This window comes from Mercenaria mercenaria, chromosome 2 (assembly GCF_021730395.1).
Source record: "Mercenaria mercenaria strain notata chromosome 2, MADL_Memer_1, whole genome shotgun sequence".
NCBI classification, from domain to species: domain Eukaryota; kingdom Metazoa; phylum Mollusca; class Bivalvia; order Venerida; family Veneridae; genus Mercenaria; species Mercenaria mercenaria.
In genome coordinates, this window is record NC_069362.1 from 103,447,016 (window position 1) to 103,465,160 (window position 18,145).

General features: G+C 34.2%; 1 protein-coding gene across 3 annotated transcripts in view; it reads right to left on the reverse strand.

Annotated features, from left to right (window-relative positions):
* Positions 1-2,183: 2,183 nt before the first annotated feature.
* The window catches only part of LOC123564763 (guanine nucleotide-binding protein G(o) subunit alpha-like), a 40,225-nt gene continuing 24,263 nt past the window's right edge, over positions 2,184-18,145 (reverse strand). For all 3 annotated transcript variants that reach the window (XM_053537403.1, XM_053537402.1, XM_053537404.1), the window contains 4 exons: positions 11,450-11,579; positions 10,423-10,494; positions 9,420-9,507; positions 2,184-8,030 (listed from right to left, as the gene is read on the reverse strand). In XM_053537403.1, coding sequence (XP_053393378.1) covers positions 7,840-8,030; positions 9,420-9,507; positions 10,423-10,494; positions 11,450-11,579 — 481 coding nt within the window. In that variant the 3' untranslated portion in view covers positions 2,184-7,839. The remainder of the gene's footprint in view (positions 8,031-9,419; positions 9,508-10,422; positions 10,495-11,449; positions 11,580-18,145) is intronic.

Consider the following 18,145-nt stretch of genomic DNA (forward strand, 5'->3'; position numbering starts at 1 on the left):
TTCATATAGACAAACATTCTGATTAAATTTCATGAAGACCCGGTGTAAAATGCAGCTCCTATTGCTTACACAAGGTTATTTTTGACCTAGTGACCTAGTTTTTGATCCCGGATGACCCATATTCAAACTTGACCTATTTTTCATCAAGGTAATCATTCTGACAAAATTTCATGAAGATCAGTTGAAAAATACAGCCTCTATCGCATACACAAGGTTTTTCTTTGATTTGACCTAGTGACCTACTTTTTAACCCCAGTTAACCCATTTTCGAACTCGGCCTAGATTTCATCAAGATAATCATTCTGCCCAAAATTCATGACGATAAAATGAAAAATACAGCCTCTATCGCATACACAAGGTTTTTCCTTGATTTGACCTAGTGACCTAGTTTTTGACCCAGATAACCCATTTTCGAACTTGTCCTAGATTTCATCAAGATAATCATTCTGACAAAATTTCATGAAGATCAATTGAAAAATACAGCCTCTACCGCATACACAAGGTTTTTCTTTGATTTGACCTAGTGACCTAGTTTTTGAACCCAGATGACCCATTTTCAAACTCGGCCTAGATTTCATCAAGGTAATCATTCTGACCAAAATTCATGAAGGTCAGTTGAAAAATACAGCCTCTATCGCATACACAAGCTAAATGTTGACGGACGACTGACGACAGACGCCGATTTTGAAAGTATCTCCTTCTGATGAGGTGTATTGAAGACTATTATTCTGATCTGCGACTGCCGGAACCAACAGCTTCCTCGGTTGACTGCTTTGAAATCTGAAACTCAAAATCCTTGCTTTAGCGCGCTAACAAAGTTTCTTAGACTCGGGAACTGGCCTGTGCTCCTCCGATCCGTAACTCAACAGAGAACACTCACATAAACAAACGTAAGGATTTAGATGTCCTGCCTCATTTGTACACTGGGTCAAGCTGTCACTTTCAGGGATTATTATTACAAATACATACATGTGTCATTCACTGAACACATGCTATTTTTTGACTATTGTAATTAACCTGGCTCCGAACTAGAGTAATTAGAACTGTTTATGTTTCCAGTAAGTAGCTTTGGCAGGTCACATTTTTCTGGTTATCGGCTCGAAATCATTTTTAATTGTCCGAGTCACTTTCATTTTGACATTTCACTTCACATGTCAAACGCAAAATGGTTGATATAATTCCCATACATATTTATCCCATGAAGTCCTAAATATATGTCTATCCTTACTGTAAGTGAATATTAAAATTAAGTGTTCCTGCAGCTACAAGTTAAATGCGTATGTAGGACAAAGAATTCCGTGTCGAAATGCTTTGTATTGATGGAAAATTCGACAAGCGTAGGCAGGGGCGTCGGAAGTGGGGCCGCAGGGGCCGCGGTCGCGGCCCCAATAATTTGCCCAAAAACGATTTTTTTGTAAATTCATAAGTTGGAGTCGCAGATCCGCGGACCCAATATTTTGTATAGTATGCTAAATTTTGCTTCGCGTTTAACAATACACGCTGTCCAGAATAATGTGTTACCGTGGTGACGGTGACACGATCGGGGGGTGTTTATTGGAGTCATACACACGTGTCCGTGATTGGACTTAATTACGCATGAACAAATCAGCATGTCTTTAATTTGCATGTCTATAGTTAATGGTACCATTAAGCTATACCCGCCGCAAAGATCTAAGGTATTAACTTATAAAATTCAGAAAAATAATTATCATGTTTTTATTTAATGAAAGAGGTAAATGTTAAGATTTAAGATTAAGATTTACCACACCGCTAAGATGTAAGGAATTAATTACATAAATTGTTTTTACTCGAAAAATTATTGTTCAGTACATTAAATACAAAAAAACACAAAAAAACATACATGCATTCTTTGTATTGCGTTATACATTATTAATTCTAATAAGAGTTTATTAAACTTTATTTTGCGTATAGTCATGTAAATAGTAAGAAAATACTGGAGACTTTAGATGCGATTCAATACCCCTAAAACGCCATTTATGATCCTGTCTTTTGAAAATTTTCAGGGGGATACCCCCTCCCGTACCTACCCCATCGCGGCCCCAATATCAAACACCTTCCGACGCCCCTGGTAGAGCAATCATGTTTTCAAAATCAAGAAGGGAGAGCAATACAACAATTACATCCGCTTCTAACATACTGACCAAAAAGACAAAAACAATCAGTACATTTCCATATTTTTATTAGATTTTTATACATTATTATTTTGTTTGCACCAATCTGATATCAAAAAAGGTACATGTAACTAGAACAATGTCAGTAAATGTATCAATAAACATAACTTAACAATGACAGTATATTTACAGGATGCAGTCTCTTTATCAGTAACAAATACAAACACATAAATATACACAAACTAAACTACAACAAATTATTCGCCAAATGCATTATGGAGCCAGTTTTAGGAAACAGTTTTAGGTAGTTCTGTAAACTTTAAGTTTGACAAAATAAAGAAATTCAAGATATGAAAATGGGCTTTTGAAGTCTATGATATTATATTAGGACTGCTTAAGTCTAAGTCGATTCAAAGTAACAATAATCAAATTAAATGAAATAATAAAACAAAATACTAAATTATCGAGGTGTGAATGTGAAAGAAGTCTAATTGCATCTTTATTTATATGCACTTGCACATCTTTCGCATTCACACCCTTGACATACTGTAACACACTCCTATAGGATGTACCTGTAGCCACAAAAAAGACTTTAAAATTTGTTAATTTTTACCATTCAGACATGACAGAAAGAAATCCACTGAATACAATCCAAATAAAAACACCCTCCAATTTCGAAATGTCAATGGACAAAAAAAAATAAAAATCATATGTAAACTTTAAATAAGCACACACAATCTTTTTACTATAATGTCAATAAAACTCTTTCAAGACAGCAAAAGGACAGTAACCTTTGAACACCTTTGAAAGTCAAAGCAAACAAGCTGTAGAGTGAAAAAACAGAAATGGGAACAATATCCTCACACAATCAGTGTAACATTCCCTCGTTGCTTAACTTCTAACAATTATTCATCCCTCATATAAGTAATACAATCCGTTGAATTTTGAGAAATGCAACCAGTTTAACTTTATCCATTTGTGTTCTAAACAGTTAATGCCATCATATTTTACAAAGGATTCATTTTATCTGGTAGTACACAAGTTTATAGTGTCAAAGCTATTATAGCTTTTATAGTATTCAAGGAAAGTGGATCTAATAAAAATTTGACCAAGAAATAATCAGTTTTCTAAATATAATTATATAACAGAAGGCCATAATAATGACAAAAATGCATCCGAGTGTCACAGTTCCTGACCTGCTTACTCATCTAACTAGAGATGCTTTTGAGAAAAGCGCATGTCTCCCACAACTGCCCCTATGAAAAATATCTAGTTTCTCTAGAATGCTTAAATGAATGGACCCAGTAAGATGGCTTGGACAAGTGGACTCAGTCAGTAATTCAAGGGCCATAATTCAAAAGTGCCTGGGCGGATTTGGCTAGTTATTGAACTTGGCCGAAGTCTTATGGTCAAACACATTTTGTTCAAGTTTGGTGAAGATCAGATGAGAAATGTTCGACTTAGAGTGCAGACAAGCTTTGTAACAGGCAGGCAGACAGACAGACACACAGACTGGAGTAAATTAATATGTCTCCCACATCACTGTGTGTTGGGAGACATAACAATGATATACAGGAAAACAAAGTTTTTAAGCTATAGCTCTTCTAGTTTTTTCAGGAAAAGCAAACCAGCTAAAAGTAAAATTGAAAATATGAAAACAGCATTTCAATTTCTTTACAATGGTAATGTGACTGTTATGGTCACATCGTATTTGTGATATCTGTCATCAATGCAGTACTAGGGGAGATAATCGCTGCTGTGCTTTCAATGTTTATAGAGTTTCTTTTTCAACAATCTCAAAATTGTAAGCAACAAGTAAAACAACATCAGTTTTTATCACTTTGACCACTTTTAGTATCATTTAAAACAATGCAGCCAGCTAAATAAACTGCCTTTTAACAATGTAAATAATGCTATAATAAACAGTAGCAATTAATTTATTAGTATTAACAATGCAATTTTTTCAAAGTTGCTATGAAGTTTGAATGGTGCATTTTGATACTACACAGTACCTTGTTCAATTATATATTTATAAAGTCTTTCAAATGCAACCACTTTCTTAAACTTTTTTAAAAAATGCACTAGTTTACATCACACTAAGCAATTTAACAGTTCCTATTCATTTACCCAATCATTTAAAATAATACATCCAGTTTTCTAACACTAAACACATCTATTACCAGGAACATAATATGTTATAATACAAATTTAACATGAGATCAGTAAAAATATTTACAAAGCCTGGATAATAACAAACAACAGTAAAATGCTAATTTCATTGTTAACTATATAATAACAAAAATAAAGCATACTTTAACATTTACCAAGTTATTCCTTAGAAAAACATACATGTGCATCTCTTAGAAAATTTCATTTAGAACTTGAATCTTTCAGACCTTATGACCTGTAAGGTCATTTGTAAGTACTGAGTTGCTGTAAACTTCATGAATTTTACAACATTTTTGCTACTATTTAAACACAGTGAAATCTGCAAAGTTATACAATGTATTAACCAGCTTTCTGCCCAAGAAAATAAGGCTGCTGGCTATGAAACCACGAAATAAGAGCAACATACGGGCCTCTGCGAACAAGCAGTCAAGGTTCCTGTCTTCAAAGCACTTGCACCCCCCCCACACCTATCCTATACCAACGTATTCAGAACCTTGCTTTGAGTGTAGAATTCTTTCATGTGAGGAAACCAGTCAGCTGGCATATGGAAGGTTGGTGGTTCTACCCTGGTGCCTACTTATACCTGAAATAATACACAGGGGCACACCTTGGTTTTTCCTGCACTATAAAAAGCTGTTTAGTTGCCATATCATATAAAACTTATGCCAGTAGAACTTAAAACCCATAAAAACAATAGCCACATGAAAAATACTCAAACCCTAGTAGTTATGCTATACAAGAATGAGTCAAGGATTCAGTACATACAAGGCAACTTGTTACCATCAACGGCAGTATAACAATAGAATGAATAGCTGCTGCAAAACTTAAAACTTCAAAAATGTGCACTGAAATATATATGTATACTTAACACAGGTTTTGATGGCGACTACTATCTTATGAATGTACTGATGCTTACATATTAGTTGAAACTTAAAATTATTGCCACAGTAGTCATAACTCGCCGTCAACTTACATGTGTCGAAATAAACACACACTACACTGTAATTTCAAAACTGTAGGCATATTCTCATATTACATACAAAGGCAGTATAATAACATGCACAATGGATTCCTAGTACAAATGAAGCAGACGCGATTACTCTTGAAGAAAATGCAGTATTGCACAATTTATGTGTGAACAGATAGTTTCCGATTGAAAAAATAAGTGACAGTAAATATGTGCAAAATACAAATTCCTTCTGTATAAACCATTTAGAAAAGCATGGAACTTTCCTAATGAACAGAAAAAAATTAAATATGTGAAAAAAATATTATGAAATAAAAAAAATAAAAAGAAAACAATGAATTACAAATTAAAACACATTAACATTGCATCGTCCCTCTTGCTTTGTGGAAAAATTTTGAAATTACCGTGAAAGAAATGAAAATAAAATTAACTGGGCACTATAAAATGAACATTGGATGAACAGGTCTAAAATGGAAGTCAAAATGGGAAATAAGCAATATAATGCCTGCCATAAGGAAACAATCATAAAGAATAAATGCCAAATTCAAAAACAAGAAATTAAATCTCCTTCTAGAAATGAATGAAACAGATGGTAATATCTTTCAAACAAATAGCTGCGTTCAATAAACGCTTGATGCCCCCCATGGCATCCTTGTCGATACAAAGCAACCTATGGTCAAGTTCAAGGTCAAGGTCAAACTGAGGTCAGGTGATGTCTGAAGATGAGGAATGGTCACAGGTTACATCTGCATTAGTATTAAGTCATTCTAGTTAGGGGTATTGATGCTAGACGAAACGGTCCCATTTGGCTAACCTTGTACGGACTGAAGGACTGATGGACGAACGGACAGGACAATCACTATATGCCTCCGGCATCAGTAGATGCCGGGGGCATAAAAACAGATCTATACAGTCAACTTCATTAAAGTCAAAAATTTGTATGTTATTTATATCAAAATTTATTAAACACAATGTGTTTACAATGGTATAAGAACATAAAAGTCACAAGTATGCTTCATTGAGGCTTTTCATGAATTTTTATTTTGCTGTTGAACAAGTGTTAAGTGTTGAACATATATGTCATATAATCGATTCATCACTTAAAGACAGACTTAGGATACCTACTGCCTGTTGTAATTTTTTGTCAGTTGAAGGACCATTCAGTAATTCAATTCAAAAATTTAATTTTTTTGCAAATTTGTATTATATAATAGGCTGAAAATAAACATCTCTGTATATATTTGGAATTAAACTACAAGTAAAATCAAAGTAAAATCTAAGTGGGTGGCCTGAAACAAAAACTTTAAGAATTTCGATAGTAACAGTTTTTAAATCATATATCTGGTTCCATTTAAATCTGACAACAAACATTTTCCATACATTTTCATTGAATTCCTTTTCTCTCTTGAAATGAATTGTTCAAAACAAGATGATGCTCAAATTTAAGCAGAATAATTCATGTTTATCTAAACATGACCCATGCCAACTTGGAACATCAATTTTACGGAGCCAAAGTGTCTTCTACTGACAAAGCCAAATAACTTCAGTAAAAGCAGATAAAATTTTGTTTGAATAAGGTCTGCTATAGCAAATGAGTTTCTATCTCTTCTTTAAAAGAATATTTTGAACTTGGTCCATTTCATTATGAAAACCATTGTAATTCTGTTTCAATATTCCACTGCATATAATAAATAATTTAATGCAAAAATCATGTGTTTTGAAAACCCTAAAGAAAACAGAATTCATTTAATCACTCAAACTAAACATTTATGCATCTACATACATTTCAAGTTTAAACATATGTACAATCTGGCCTCTGAGAATTGTTCCAGACAAAACTGCATGTAGCACTTTAAAAACAAATATTTCACTAATAATCAGATGCTTTCAGCATGGATACAGATCCATTAAAATCTTGTACTGGTATTCTGTACTGTTACCATGGAAACAAATGAATAACAATATATCACAAGATATACTGCATCAACTGTGTAGCTAACAACTTAAAATACTGACTCTTAAAGAGTAACAGCTGAAATTTCTTCTGATTTTTGTTCAAAAGTTTTCATAACAACAGTATCATCAGATCCTTATATGAGATGATGATCTGACATGTTACTGTTATGGAACTTTTGTTGTAATGGAAACTATAACACATGACAATATGGATGTAAATCGTAACTGTCCTCTGAGAATAAAGTCCACTGAAATCTGGAACACAATTTAAGTTCCCTTTAGGAAGGTGAAGGTCTGATGAGTGACATTATCATTTTATGAGTTGTTGAAGTCTTGTTACTATGGTGATTATTACAATATGAACATAGATCTCATACTTGCTCTGTGAAAGGTCCTTGACAACATGGTACCAAAACTGTCTCTATCAGATGAAGATCTGACATATGATGATGAGTTCTGAAACCATGGTTGCTATAGTAACTGTCAAAATGTGGATGTAGACTTCAGGATTCCTCTGATTTTGTTGTCATGACACCTTGGAACATAAATTGCCTCTAGTGTGAGATCTAACAAATGACTTTATGAATTCTGGAAGTATGACTGCTATGGTAATTATCACAATATGGATGCAGACCTCAGATTTTCTCTAAGAATGGTGTCCATGACAACTTGGAACACAACTTGTATATTGCTAGTGTCTGTGGCAGTTGTGAAATGTGGATAAATGACTTTACCAGGAAGTAGATTCTGCTCCTGAAACATATGCTGGATATACCTTGCTGCACTGTCTACATCCTTGTCTGCACCTATAAATAACATACAAAATACAAGTATAGTTATTAATGCTATAAAGATAAGGGTAAGAATTTCTACTTTTGGCCAGGAATGGTTTGTCATGGTTATCATAGGTAATGATTACAGCATTTCCCAGTTGTCACCGAAATCATTGCTTGTATGAGCTATCTTTGCTGCTGAAGAATGTCGAAACAACGGACGAGAATAAGAAATCACACAGAACTGCTGAATGCCATTACAGGTCTGCTAACTACCTTTAGCTTGCTAATTTTTTGAAATAGACTGGTCCATCATTCAATTTGGGCATTGCCATTTATTATTTGAAGGGGTTTTTACTGAAAATTTACTGACTGAATAGCAAACAGTGCAGACCATGATCAGCCTGCACATCTGTGCAGGCTGATCTTGGTCTGCACTGGTCGCAATTTAAAGGCAAAACCACTTGTCAACAACAGGCTAAAGGTTAATAATCATGACTGTTCAGACATTTTGGCACACTGGCCTTCATCAGTATAGGAGATCTGGGTCAAAACATTTAAGGAAATTCAATAAAACAATGGTGCATTCATGTATACAGATGAAAGTCATTGGACCAAAGACATGGACATTGGGAAATAAATTGGGTCATGTCAGGATTATGAAGCATAATCTTTTAAGTGTAGTTCTGTAAGAGTGAAAATTATCAAATGATAACACCACTGCATAAAACTATTAGTTTTTAAGCCTGGGGTTATTACTCTCACCCTGTAATACAAAGATTATCATAATACTGATGTTCATATCAAAGTTTGTTTAATTTTTTTAGCTGTATATTAAAACACAGCAATGGATTACATTGGATACTTCAACGTTTTAAGCAGTGGGATTATCGTATGATAATTTTCACTGTTACAAAACTACAACTGAAAGCGAAAGAATATATGCTTCATAATGTTTTAGACATTGTCATCATTAGGATTTTTGAAGCATCTTTTTTCAAGAAGCAAATATATCAGTACTTTGGTCTGAGAAGTCACAAACAATGCCTACCAAGAATACCTACAATTTATTTATTTTGTTGGGTTTAGCGTCGCACTGACACAATTTTAGGTCATATGGCGACTTCCCAGCTTTGATGGTGTAGGAAGACCCCAGATGCCCCTCCATGCATTATTTCATCAAGAACAGGCACATGGATAGAACCACTGACCTTCCGTAAGCCAGCTAGATAGCTTCCTCACATGAAGAATTCAATGTCCCTAGTGAGGCTTGAACCCACATCAATGAGGGGCAAGTGATTTGATGTCAGTGACCATAACCACTCCGCCACGGAGTCCCCAATAATACATACAAAGTTTAAATCACAAGCTCTCTTTTTTTCCAGGAAAAAACTTTGTATCTTGATTAACTATAACACCTACCAGTAAAATCAGGGAAGAAGTATCTCAGGTGTCTCCCTGAAAATCTGATTTTGTCTTGAAACAAGTCCACTTTGTTCAGGAACAAAATCTGAAGAAAACAAGAATTTTGTTAGAGGTCACTTAATGTTTCTGTGACATACTATAACAAACTACTTTAGAAAAGAATTATCAAGGGTCTATCATTATACCTAATAGCAAAAATACAAGGATTAATTATGACAGAAAAGTTGACTTCCAAAGAAGCATTGCTATTTTCTCATGAAACTGCAACAAGCTCAAGTAAAAGGCTATCTGTATACAATAAACACCTCTAATCAGTATTATTATAATTAGTAATAGGGGATGAAAATCCCCGAGACGGTAACGTCCGTATATAGTTATTCGTCTTTGTTGTCTGCATATACTGAGACAATTTTTTCGATGTTTTCCGGTTCTGGTTTATATACACACCGCAGACTGGTTGTCTGCATGAACATCCGAGCACCCCGAATCAGTCATAGAAACTCGTAAACCACGCTAACATGATTATTTTACTTCTTTTTTGTAATGAAAACTGTACATGCAACTGAAAAACACTTTTAAAACAGTAAGGAAGTGTAAAGGCCGTCAAGTTTCTGCGTGGAGTGCAAACAAACAAAAAAAATCCTAAAAGCTAATGCGAGAACGCTGAATGACGTCACCGTCACGGCTTCCGTAAATTTTGCAAAGTATGATATTCGCTGTAAGAGGTATGATGACACTAAATGTAAACTACAGTTTAGCGCAAAATTTCACTTTGAGCGTTGAATATTTCTTTCTAAGCGGATATAAAAAGATAAATCCCCAATGCTAGGTGGTGCCTAAATTCATATTAGTAGTGTTAAAAATTTATCACTATACTAAGTGTTCCATAATAACAATACCACTGCTAATAAATTTTTATAGTCCACATTTTATGTGGCAACCAAGAACTTTCTGAAACATCCTTCAGTCTTCATCATGACTATTTAAATTTTAAACTTACCATAGATGATTTATAGAAGAAACGATTATTGCAAATACCCCGGAACAATTTTAAACTTTCTGCCAGACGATTCTGAAAAGACAGAGTAAAAAAACCATAAGCAATGAAATGTGGTTAAAGGGAAATAACTCTAACAGGCATAAACACTTAACTATGAAAAGACAACTCTTAAGGGCTTATTATTATCATTATGAATGTAAATGAAGTAAGATAGAACCAGTTATATAAACAAATGGCTGTCAAAATAATTACAATTTTTGAATAAATCAAACAGGCGTGCATACCATTAGTTTTCCAAACAAGTGATATCATTTTACCTGCAGAATATACATTTAATAAGGTAAAATGACCTTCCCATTTTTTTCCACAATGATATCTAAAAACCAGATCTTCAGTTTATTACTTAATTTCACAGAAAATATATACAAGTAAGTTTTATTTGACACTGCATATATATTTTATATCTTTACAATACAGTGGAACTTCACTTGCATTTACAACAGAGGGAACCTCAAAATGAGAATCTTGTGGAGGTAGTTCCTCTCAAAGTTAAATTTACTGGGAATTTATTCTAAAGGAAAGAAAAATATCTGGGGAGTTGTGTTTCCTCCTTGAAAGTGTCATTAATAAAGTATTTATTATATATGTATGAATTTTCTGTCCGAAATACAGCCTGTATTTCACTAATGAATATAAAACCCTGTATTCCTCTCCCACTGAATACAGATAAATATCGTGGCATTCCATGTGTCCAAAAGTTCACCAATTCAAATGAGTTTTCAGCTTCATTTTAGCTGATATAACAGTAGAAATAGGTGTATGTAACAGTAGAAATAACAAAAGGATCATTAAAGCAGTACCTTGATCTACAAGGTTGCATTCTACTCTCATGAAATATGCCAGACTGGATCACTCTCGGCACAAGTGCCGCGTGGCAAAATCTGCTCGAGCTGAATAAAACACTGCAGATCTAGGTACAGTTATAATAACCCTATCATACTGTATACTGAGGTTGTACTGTACTTACCACTGAAGCGTCTTCTAGCAAGCACATATCATAAGCACTTAGTGCTGAGACATACAGGACGGACTTCACATCATCAAAGCACTGAATCCACTTCCGTCTCTCTGACCTCTGACCCCCAACATCAAACAATCTGCCAAATAGAAAGTCAGTCTCAAATCAATGCCAGATTTAGTGTGTGTGTTGGTTTGTTTTATATGTTTGACTACTTTGTACAGAACTTGACCAAACTAAGACATAAAAAGTAAACAAGATTTTCGAGACGTGGAACAAGAGCTAAAAATACTGTTATTGTCCAAGCAATCTTTTAACTGGGCACCAGATGGAGGTGTGGGTTTAACAACATCATCCATCTACTGTAACAGAGTAATACAGTAAAACTTGCTTGAGAGACCATGCCTACCACTTTCATTAAAAGACCATATTTTCAGTTCCCTTTTGTGTTATTAACCTTTAGCCTGCTGGCAAGTGATCCTGCCTTTGCGACCAGTGCAAACCAAGATCAGGCTACACATCCATGCAGTCTGATCATGGTCTGCACTATTCACTATTCAGTCATCAAATTTTCAGTGAACACCCAGTCCATTTTAGAAATTTAGCAGGCTAAGGGTTAAAGAACAAATAATGTTGTTTATGAGATTTTCAGACCATCACTTATAATTAGTTTATCCTTGAAATGAAGTTGAACTGAATATGGAAAACCCCCTACTCCCTCAAAATCAGCTTAAAACATGTGGAAATTGCTTACTCAGCCTTGGGACAGGTATTAATATGTTACAGTACCCTGTTAAGGCTCTAGCTAATCCAATCCTTAAAGCAAATCAACAGGACCACTTCAACACCAGTAAGTACTGAAGCAAACTCCCTTATCCTATTTTAATTGGATCACTTTTCTACCTTAACAGCTACATTTTTTGTATATACAGCATGCCCATATTTGATATCTTGAAAAAATTAAAGTGACTTCAATATTTGTTAATAATGGAGAAACTATTTAGATATATGCTTTAATCCAATTGTAGACAATCTTATCTCAATGTTATCTACACTGACAAATATGTGTGTGGGAAAAGAAGGGATTAATTATACTTTACTTGGATTAAATATATACTTCTCAAAATAAGTAAAGGACCTGTATTTTGTAAACAGTTACATAATATATTTTACGGTGTTCATATTAACCTTTAACCTGCTAAATTTCTAAAATGGACTGATCCATCATTCAATTTGGGCAATACCACTTATTATTCAAAGGGATGTTCATTGCAAATTTACTGACTGAATAGCAAACACTGTGCAGACCATGCAGGCTGATCTTGGTCTGCAGTGGTCACAAAGGCAGAATCACTTAACTAAAGGTTAAATATATACTTCTCAACATAACTAGAGGACCTGTATTTTGTAAATAGCTAGTAACATAAGTTTAAAGTATTCATATTAAGAGAAATTCACCATTTTTCAGAAAATATATATTCTTAATTTGGTGTCTTTATTCATACTTAAATTATGAACTGGTTGTCATTAAATCCGAGCAGACTGCCATGCTGTCTCTGGTCACAGGTAATTTCTTATATAGCCGAGACTTGGCTGTTATAATGTCTAAACTCGTTTTATGTTTATATATCGAATTCATAAACATGCATTTTACACACAACATTGTATATTCCCTGTCAATCTATTCATACTCTGCACAATGCAAATTTTCAGTTTATTACAATTTACTCCACTTTATTTTTTTCTGTTGATATTTAAGAGATGCCATAAAACAGAAAATTAACATTTTAAAGTTGTTTGCAAAAAGATTTTATCTTTCCCTTCAAACATACCACAATAAGCAAACATTAAAATGGCTGTTTTCATGAATTCCACCGGTGAGGAAAATCGATGTGTTTTATGATCAATAATGAATGCAAAAGATTACTATCCACATCAAGTTTTTCAATTATTATTTATTAAACGTCTTCTAGGTATTTATGTCCGTCATAATTTAATACACACAGTCAATTATAAATAAGCCAGCTAAGTCACATTTGAAATAGAAAAAAAAGTTGTCTGTAGTGGAATCAAATTGCATGTTTTGTTTCCTTTGTGAAAACCAACTTCTTCCTTATGATCTAGACAAATCTGCCCAATTGAAATCCAATAAGTGTAAGAAAAACATATTAATTTTCATGAGAAAATGACACTCATAATTGCATGAATTATATTTCAATGCAGTGCTCTGTTTTTTGGTATTTTACGGCATTATATTATTTTATATTACACTGTATTGCTGCATTATTCACAACAATTTCATGCACCGCATGACAATGCATTCTAAGTTTACTAGTTGGATAACATTTTCAGATCCTGTCCAATTACGAATTCATACTCAAAATGCAATATCCTTTGAAATGCACTTCATTTTAGTCATGCATTTTAGGAATGTAAACAAATCTTGTCTGTATGTAGGACAATTATTTTAATTTCCCCTTCTTTAATTGCATTTTAATACCTTTCATGAGTGGTGTAAACACATCCTTCTTGCATACATAAGCCACCTGCTTTATTATTACTTTATATTTATGAATATTAATTTTATAGTTTTATATCAGCATTGTATGTGTCAAAACCTTTAATAGTTCAAAACTAAAGTCTTACTGCAGTTTACGTGCTTTACGGTAATTTGAAAATAGATCCCAAGCAACAGTCTAGGTTATCTGGTCACTCTGACAACAGCCATGGTCATCTGGTCACTTTGAAGAAATATCAGAAACATACAACCCAGGTCATCTGGTCACTTTGAAGGAATATCAGAAACATACAACCCAGGTCATCTGGTCACTTTGAAGAAAGATCCCAAACAACAGTCCAGTTAATTTGGTCACTCTGAAGAAAGATTCCAGACAACAGTCCAAGGTCATCTGGGCAATCTGAAGGAAGATTCCAGACAACAGCTCAGGTCATCTGGTCATTTTGAAGGAAGATTCCAAACAACACCCCAATTCATCTGGTCACTTTGAAGAACAATCCCTGGGACAACAGCCACGCTCATCTGGTCATTTTGAAGGAAGATCCCAAACAACAGCAAAGTTCATCTAGTCACTCTGAAGGTGGGCGTGCTGGAGAGCACTAGTGGGTAGAACTCTCAACCTTCTGAAAGCAATCTGGATCAGGTTTCCTCAAAAGAAAGAAGCTGAGCGTAATAAGGACCAAAGCTTCAGCTGAAAGAACCAGTGACAATAACAACTCCCAAAGTCTGAGAACTACTTTTTATTGCAACAAAAATGAAAAATATAGAAAATTGTTGTAGCATCATTTTCTTTTTGCATGACACCAGCTTGAATTAGTTCAGATAACATGCAACTAAATATTTCACATGAATTTGCATATCAACTTGATGTTTCAGTCTTGAATTCTGCATTTGAGCTGCGCCATGAGAAAACCAACATAGTGCATTTGCGAACAGCATGGATCCAAACCAGCCTGCGCATCCGCGCAGTCTGGTCAGGATCCATGCTGTTCACTTTCAAAGCCTATTGCAATTAGAGAAACTGTTAGCGAACAGCATGGACCCTGACCAGTCTGCGCAGATGTGCAGGCTGGTCTGGATCCATGCTGGTCGCAAAGCCACTTTGTTGGTTTTCTCATGGTGGGGCTCATTTAAATTATAAAGAAATATTATATGTTATTCAGGTAATTGTAGATATGTAATGGAGAGTTGTTAAAGCATGCAGAGAAGTATAGTTTAAGAGAATAAACTATACAACACTTTCTACTTTCTACATTAACATTATACTCTAGTGAAATATGAGTGCTGTATAGCAGCAGAACTTAAAATCATTTGTATGTATTTAGTTTTTGTGGGTATACAATATGGAAACACAATATATAGTAGAATCAAATAAGATGCAACTTTATACTTGCTTTCATTATAACCTATGCAATGTTATTATTCATCTGATATTATAACTTATATAATTTAAAAAAACTCCCAAGTTTTAACATGCATGTCAACGAAAGTGGCAAAACAAGTTAAAACCACAGTTACCTTTGAATGGCACATCAAAAATGTTCAATTTAATGCACAGTCCCAAAAGAAAACTATACTATATATCTAACTGCAGGTGAGAGATGGGCAGTTGTACAGAGGCAATTAGTGCCGAATTTGAAGACCCTCAGAGACATAGGTGTTAAGTTTGAATATGCTCTGGAAATAAACAGAATATAATACCAGTCTGCACAATTACAAACAACTGTTACAGCATAAGTAACAGTTAGATATCTTGGAAACAATCATCATGTGCATTCATTTAGTAGGGACTACTTTCTATACAACCTATCTGAACAAATCCAGATGAACTAATTTTCTGCAGGTGTCGCCACCAAGAATTTGAATAAATTGTTGCAAATTTTTTCTAGAAAAGTGAAAAAATTATTTCAGCACTTCGCTACTGCGTATTTAAAAGCTTCCACTGTTAACAAAACATAAATTGTATATGTGGTATATCTTATTTGAAATGAAATGATTTACCCATACTGTTTTACTTTTCTGCTCTACTACTTGTCACTTTTTACCATGACACAAACTTTTTCAACCAAACTGGATGTGTCCTTAAATCAGGTAAAACCTAAATCAAAGTTTTATTTTCATTTATGATTATGTTTACAATATATTTTAAGACAAAGTACATCTAAGAGTAGTATTGTGGGAGGGGAACATTCATGCATGGGATGACTTCATCTAGTAAATGTCACCACAAATTAAAACTGACAACACGTGATGTCCAAAATTATATATTTACAGGCTAAAAGGTTTACATGGTTTTTGAGCACCTAATGTTTATTTGTTTTTGATAATAGTTAATTTGTTTTATAGCTTGTAAAACACCACTCTGCAGTGTGCAGTATTTAGTAATTTTTGTCAGTTTACCATGCATGAAGACAATATCCACTGGACATACATTGTGGCTGGCATGAACAGACAGATAAACCAGCAGACCTTCTGTTAGCCAGATAGCTGACTTCCTTATATGAAAGGATTTGATCTTCATGAGGCTCAAACCTACATGGGACAAGGAAGGAGTGATTTGTAGACAGTGACTTGAACCACACAGCCACAGAGATTGGCAGTCAGGACGAAGAACTCAGCTCTCTCTTCTTGCATCTGACTGATAAGGAATGCCAACTTCAGATTTTTATATCAGACAATGGTATCTCAATGAATATACCTGACCATGCTAAATTTCTATAATGAACTTGTCCGTCTTCCAATTTGGACAGTACCACTAATTGTTAAAAGGGGTGCTTACCAAAAAGATACTGACTGAATCAATTGTGTCCAGAATGATAAGAGTTAATACAGGTATTATATTTAGAATGGAGGTTGCTTTGCCTATTAGGAATACTCAACACATGTTGAATATTGCTGGGGTAACAACAGATCTCATCAATTTCTGAAAGCAATGTGTTCAAAGACATTAAAAATTGTTCAGTGTTTTGTGGCTATGGGGACTGGTACAGCAAGCCTCATAAATATCCAGCTTACGTAACTGACACTGCACATACTGCCATGATCGATCCTACCACATTGATACACCATCACAATGTCACCTACATTTATATGGCAAAAATTTTAAAACAGAAGAACCTGAATCCAACAAAAAAATAACAGCAGCCTTACTGAAGAGTGCCAGGTGGAAACCATGAAAAGTGTCATATCATCATTAAACAAATGTGGCATAAATTCACCAAGTCATTGTCATTTTATTTTGCTAGGTACAAAAATCGTTTCCTTTATAGGTAGATCTATATGCACAGTCACAAAAGTAATTTCCGCTAATACACATTAAGGGAAATTTAATAATCACTTGTGAATGTGAGTCGGAAGCAAGTTGTAGTTACCTTTTCATCTTTGTGGTAATTAAATGAGTTTGTGATTATCACACACATAAACCATGACTACTAAAATTTAAAAACAAATCCTTCATCATTTTTTCTTAAGATACTTTGTTTTCAAAATGTGTAAAGATATTTTATCCAAAGAAGAGTATGTGATTCTAAACTTAAAATAATATCTTGTACCTTTTCTTCAAGCACACCCTCATACTGCAAACTAATTTTCACCCTATGAAAATAGATTTAGTGACATGAAGTTCTATTAACCTTTAGCCTGCTGGCGGCAAGTGATTCTGCCTTTGCGACCAGTGCAGACCAAGATCAGCCTGCATGTCCGTCCCCTTCAAATAATAAATGGTATTGCCAAAATTGAATTATGGACTAGTCCAATTTAGAAATTTAACAGGCTAAAGTTTAATATAAGAAATATTGCAATACTGTAAATTAGTATAAGGTCTTTTATCACTGGCAAAAACTGTAAAATTGACATAAAAAACATTCTGACCTTGTAAAAACAGGTGTTCAATTTTTTTACAACAAATTATAATATGACACCTTAATACCTTAAAAACAGATCAATAACTTGTTCTGGATTTCATTATTTGCATAACTGTACTTTTAGAAAAATAGCTTATGTTTTGATTTGATTTCTTTCTACAGCATGTAAAACAAGAGCTGTCGGAGGACAGCAACGCTCGACTATTCAACAGCCTTGTCAATTGAATGAATACAAAAGTTGAAAAAGGGGCATAACTTTGTAAAATGCAAATTAGAGGTATTGAACCTCTGTACTGCATGTCATATCATGACAGTGAACAAGTG